This window comes from Myotis davidii, unplaced genomic scaffold (genome assembly GCF_000327345.1).
Source record: "Myotis davidii unplaced genomic scaffold, ASM32734v1 scaffold411, whole genome shotgun sequence".
Classification (NCBI taxonomy): Eukaryota; Metazoa; Chordata; class Mammalia; order Chiroptera; family Vespertilionidae; genus Myotis; species Myotis davidii.
This window is the reverse complement of record NW_006282917.1, coordinates 1,065,963-1,071,328: the sequence shown is the minus strand read 5'-3', so window position 1 is coordinate 1,071,328 and position 5,366 is coordinate 1,065,963. Positions and strand designations below refer to the sequence as shown.

The following is a 5,366-nucleotide window of genomic DNA, read 5'->3' as shown; positions in this document are numbered from 1 at the left end:
ACCCTTTAATACAGTTCCTCATGTGGTGATCCCCAATTTCATTGTAACAAATTGAACATAAAGCATAGTGATTAATCACAAAAACAATATGTAATTATGTATGTGTTTTCCGATGGTCTTAGGTGACCTCTGTGAAAGGGTCATTCGATCCTCAAAGGGGTCGCGACCCACAGGTTGAGAACCGCTGCCCTAAGGCATTGTCTCAGACCCAAGGAGGGCCAAATGCAGTGTAGCCTTGCCATTACAGAACAAATTCCCCTGCAGTCTGGGAAGGCCAAGGGATGGGGTATTCCAAATCCTGGCTCTGACCCAGGTAGACCTCAAGCTTGCCAGTGCCCTGGTGATACTGAATTTCTTAGCACAGCAGGACCTTCTGGCCCTGACAATGGTGAAGGGCTGTGACCAGAATCTTGTGGTTGGGCCACAGGCCAGAACCCATGTTCTGCCTGCCCCCACCCCGCACTGAGCTGGTAGTTACCATGTATACCCACTGAATGCCATCACTGCCACCCACCTCAGCCCCTGCTCTATCTTTGTGTATGCTCCCGTGTCTGTGTGGGCCACAAACAATGCTGGGACATGAGAAAGAGACATGCAAGCTGTGGACTTTTCAGCTTTTATTACAAAAAGAACTCGATCCTAGCCCAGTTTTCCAACAAGTCACCAACTCAAAGTCTGACGTGGTCAGGGCCTGTCTGGCTGGGGAGTGGGCTGGTGGACAGGTGCAGAGCCCTGCTCAGAACAGCAGACATGTCATTCTTCCCGTCCCGGGCTGGTAGGAGCAGAGCTGTCGAAGTAGCTCTCACAGGTCCTCACTGGGCCTCATTAAAGCGGGTCACCATTGTCTTGTGCAATGTTTCCTTGTAGGACTCGGTGGAGGTGACCCCATAGGAGCTGCCTCGGGCACCCAAACCGGAGCCCCGCACCCGTGTCTGGGCCTGTGTGAGGAAGGCAGACTGTCAGGGCACAGGGCCTATTGGTGTCAGATTGCTTACGGTCATCCACTGGGGGGTTGGGGGCCAGGTGGGGCTGCAGCAGAGAGAAATGAAGGATGGGGGTGAGATTACAGGAGACTCACCTCAATGGGGGTCACAATGCCCTGCTTCTTGCGACCCAGGCCACTGCCCTCTTTCCAGCCCATGGCCTGGAGCATGCGACTGCCGATGTTGTCACTGCCCAGACCATCCCGCGTGGGCTGCTCAAAGTCTCTGCAGGGGACAGCAGCACAGTGTGAGTGACTGGCCTGCTGGCCCCAAGCCCCCCACCTGGCCCTGGGCACTCACACGGAGGCGGCAGACAGGCTGGTGGACAGGTGCAGAGCCCTGCTCAGAACAGCAGACATGTCATTCTTCCCGTCCCGGGCTGGTAGGAGCAGATGTCGAAGTAGCTCTTGCAGGTCCTCACTGGGCCTCGGCTCAGGGATGCCATACTTCTCTCTGCGTTCGGCTGCCCGGTCCCGGTACTTCATTTGCTGAAAGTTTGTGTGTGTGAGAGAATGGGGGAGCTGGTCACTACTGGCAGGATATATGGGCATCGATGGGGAGTCCCATGAGGAGGATCCAGGTTAGGGAGGCAGGACATTGTGGGTGTGAGCAGCCGGCATGGGGGGATTGGGAGAAAGCCTCACAGGGACCGGATGTGAGATACCTGATGGCAGCCAGGCTGTGCTCAGCTAAGAACTTGAGCACCAGCTGCCCGAGGGGATGGACATGGCAAGGGACAGGGGGGATGGAGTCTAGGAGTGGGTCACACCTCACCTCCATGTCATTCTTCTCAAGTGCTTCTAGTTCATTTTCTGACAGGTGCGCTCGCCGATGAATCTCAAGGTTTTGCTATAAGAGGACAGGAGGAGTGAAACGGCTGGGCTGGGCTGGGCCGGACCAAGATTCCCCGCCACACCTCCCTCTGTCACCTTGTGGAGCCCGGAGAGCTGCTGGTGCCGGATGAGCGCCTCCTTGCTGGGGAACTGGCGCCGGCAGAGCAGGCAGGCCAGCTTCTGCCAGTCTGTGAGCTTCTCTTCCCGCTCCGGGCCCCCTCGCTCCTGCTCCTCCTCACTGTCACTCTCACCGCTGTAGGCGGCCACCAACCCTCGGGGTGGGCTCTGTAGAAGGCAGGAGGGCACAGGAGGTCAGGCCTGGCAAGGTCAGAGGCACCTGACCCCTCTTTCTGGCCTGGGTACTCACTGGGCGGTCGTCGCTGGCCAGTTTCGGGAGATCCATGCTGGTGTGCTGCCTCTCAGCGAGTGCTCCCTGAGGTGGAAGGACACAAGTTCAGGGACTCCACAGGGACCGGCAGGATGATAAGATGGGGCAAGGGGTGTGGATGGGCGGCCACACTATACCTTCTTCTCCAGGATGGCGTAGCCCGCATCTGCGGTGGCTGACTCCCGCCTCTCATCGTCCCGCAGGGAGCTGATAGGCTGGAAGCTGTTTTTGAAGTTTTCTTTCTGCTTGTTGAGACTGCGGGCCCAGCGCTCCATGTCCTTGGCGATCTAGGGGTGAGGGGGGGGGGGGCGGTGAGGCGCTCAGAAACCCAGCTCCATTCACTGCCCTCTGGCCCTGCAGCAGCCCGCCCCTCCCTGCCCTGCACCTCAAGCAGGTGAGACGGGCAGTGGGGAAAGCTCCCATTTCTTGTCATACTGTCATCGATGGTCAGCAAACCCCTCTCCAGCTGTGCCCCCATTCTCCTGACAGACACCCGCATTATGATGCTCCCTGTGTTTTTTCGTTTCACCATTCTAAAATGCACAGGATGGCTTTCTCTGTCTATAATTTTTATTTACATCTGATCTTTTGCCACATCCCATATTATATTGATTTCCCCCCACGCACAACACCACTTTTATAATTGACCAGATTGCCAATTTCTTGCTTTTAAGGGCTGCACTCAGACTGTCATACTCTCCCTATACACATGGACATTGAGGTTCCTGCCAATTGCCCAGACACAGAACACTGCAGTGGCTGGTTCCTACCCACCCCCTGCTGGGCCTGAGTTCTCTGGAACATATCTACATGCAGACACGGACTCCCCATAGTGTGAGTGGGGTGAGCCCAAAGGTGTATGCAGGCCCACACCGGCCTACACTCCCACCAGCAGCGTGAGGCTTCCCACTGGGGGACAGGAAAGCTGACAAAGCTCACGTGGATGGCACTGGCCACCTCAGGGAGGTGTGAGGCCCTGTCCTGTACTGAGGAGACTGCCCTGGCTGAAGGTCACATAGCAAAGAACAGAGCTAGACCAGGGCCTGGTATCTATCCCTGGAGCAAAATTCCTGCCCACGTACGCATGTCCCCTCAGCAGCGGGGGTAATGGGACAGAAAGGCAGTCGTTGGAAGACATGAACAGCCAGCAGTGACTGCCGGGCCTGGGTGCTCACCTGCTGGGCCGTCTTGGTCTTGTGCTTCTCCTTCTTCTCTTTGCCCTCCTTGGAAGGCGCCCCTGTCTCCTTATGCCCGTCGGCCGACTGCTCCAGGGCAGGAACGTAGGTCCGCCTCTCCCCATCCCAGTACAGGTATTGCTGGCTCTGAGCATTGTAGTAATACTGGGGGGGGAGGAGGAGGAAGGGGCATAAGGGAGGAACTCAAGAAGGGAAATGCAGACCCCACCCGCTTGCTCCCTGAGCCGCCCCATCACCTGGGAGTTGGGATCGTAGTAGAGGCCAGTCTGAGGATCATAGTAGTAGCCGGATGTCTCATCGTACTGGTAGGTGGAGACGTCAGGAACAGCTGGGGATGGTAAGGGGGAGTCAAACCCCTCCCTGCCTTGTGAAGAACTCCCCACCGCCCACCCACAGGCCGGGCTACTCACGGTACTGGCTGTAGGACTCCTGGGCAGTGGGGCTGGTGGCTGGTGGCAGGGCAGAGCTGGGATGGGTGGGGCTCTGGAGCTCAGATTTGAGCACAGCAGGCGATATGATGGTGTATGACTGCTCACGGGGCCAGACAGGGGAACAGGGTTCAGTGTCTGCTCGTGGCCACAACGCCCACCCCCTCGGGGTCTCCCTCTAGCTCCCTCACCTGGCTGTTGGCAGCAGCGCTCTGGCTGCCACTGGCCTCGGCTGCCGCCTGCTGGTAGATGCCAGGGGTGGCACCAGCTTGGGCGCGGGAGAAAGCCTGCAGTGACACAGAGTCTGCTCCCGGCTCTAGGGAGGCCTCGGCACCTGGAAAAAGGAACAGGGAGGAACGCGCCTGTGAATGGCGGGGCCCAGGACCCTGTGCCTGCCGGCCCCCACGTGGGATTGAGGAGACGCTGGGGCTCACCTGCTCCAGCTGGGTCCCCTTTGGTTCCAGTCATGCCAGGACCCTTGGCGCTCTTGAGGTAGCCATGGGCATAGAGGGAGGACTCTGTGCCCTGGCTGCCGCCATAGCCCTCATCCTGTTGATAGTAGCTGTAGTCCACCGATGATTCCTCAGTGGTGGCCCAGGCACCCTCCCCACCCTGGGAGGCCTGAGGGGCAGGTGGGAGGGGCTCATTAGCAAAGGAGGGGAGACAGGGGGAAATAACCTGCTAAGTAGCAGCTGCCCACAGCTGAGGCTAGTGTCTGCCGATAGAAAGCATGCGGCCCTCAGACAAGTGAGGTGAGAGGGCTGCTGGGCACAGCGGAACAGGGAGGCAGCGGAAACAAGACAGGAACAAAGATGCATGCCAAACGCTCCCGGGGCTGGCGCTGGTACGTCTGTTGTGTGGTGCATGTGCTGGGCATCAGATCAAGGAAAGTATCATCCTCCCCTTCTTTAGTCTCAGCTCCCAATTTTCCTCTAGCCCCTTATCAATTCCTTTTTATTAGAGCAAGCTGTAGTAATTCAGGATGATACAATAGCCGCCACACAGGAGAGAAAAGCAGCCACAGCGGCATGGAAAATGGAAGCCTGGGAGGTGAGGAGGAGAGAGTGAGGCTTTAGAGCCCACGGCAGCCACTGTGAGAGGGTTTTGGGTCCGCGGAAAGCCAAAATAGCAAGCCAGCCCTCCTTATGGCAGAGAGGGTGCGAGAGGGTCGCGGTGGCCATCTATCCAGATGCCGGGGCGAAGAAGAGTCTTTGAGTACCTGTGAGATGGCCCACTGGGCCGCAGCAATGGCAGTGCTGGCCACAGAGGCAGCATTGATGCGGCTGCCTTCGTTGGAGGCCATGTCCCTGGGGAGGATGTCAGACACTGGGAGTGAGATGGGGGGCCCCCAGCTGGGGGACAAACTGGGAAGGGACACAGGTGGGACCCTGACCTCTTAGAACCCTTTGCAAACTCAACGTTGATGGTCTTGCCATCGATGGTGAGCGGCGGGTGCAGGGCCTGCAGGATCTGTAGCAGCTGAGCTGCCTCCTGGGGGAAGGAGGGGAGGCAGGGGCAGAAGGGTCAGGCCCGGGGAG

The 5,366-nt window shown here is 58.2% G+C and overlaps 1 protein-coding gene across 1 annotated transcript in view; it reads right to left on the bottom strand.

Moving 5' to 3' along the window:
• Window positions 1-604: 604 nt before the first annotated feature.
• The window catches only part of RBM10 (RNA binding motif protein 10), a 49,921-nt gene continuing 45,159 nt past the window's right edge, over window positions 605-5,366 (bottom strand). The window contains exons 10-23 of the mRNA XM_006753330.2: window positions 5,222-5,319; window positions 5,048-5,135; window positions 4,263-4,449; window positions 4,020-4,162; window positions 3,811-3,928; window positions 3,637-3,728; window positions 3,380-3,544; window positions 2,342-2,491; window positions 2,184-2,249; window positions 1,913-2,101; window positions 1,758-1,832; window positions 1,405-1,471; window positions 1,079-1,278; window positions 605-938 (exon numbers count right to left, since the gene is read on the bottom strand). Of these exons, the coding sequence (XP_006753393.1) occupies window positions 813-938; window positions 1,079-1,278; window positions 1,405-1,471; window positions 1,758-1,832; window positions 1,913-2,101; window positions 2,184-2,249; window positions 2,342-2,491; window positions 3,380-3,544; window positions 3,637-3,728; window positions 3,811-3,928; window positions 4,020-4,162; window positions 4,263-4,449; window positions 5,048-5,135; window positions 5,222-5,319 (1,764 nt within the window). The 3' untranslated portion in view covers window positions 605-812. The remainder of the gene's footprint in view (window positions 939-1,078; window positions 1,279-1,404; window positions 1,472-1,757; window positions 1,833-1,912; window positions 2,102-2,183; window positions 2,250-2,341; window positions 2,492-3,379; window positions 3,545-3,636; window positions 3,729-3,810; window positions 3,929-4,019; window positions 4,163-4,262; window positions 4,450-5,047; window positions 5,136-5,221; window positions 5,320-5,366) is intronic.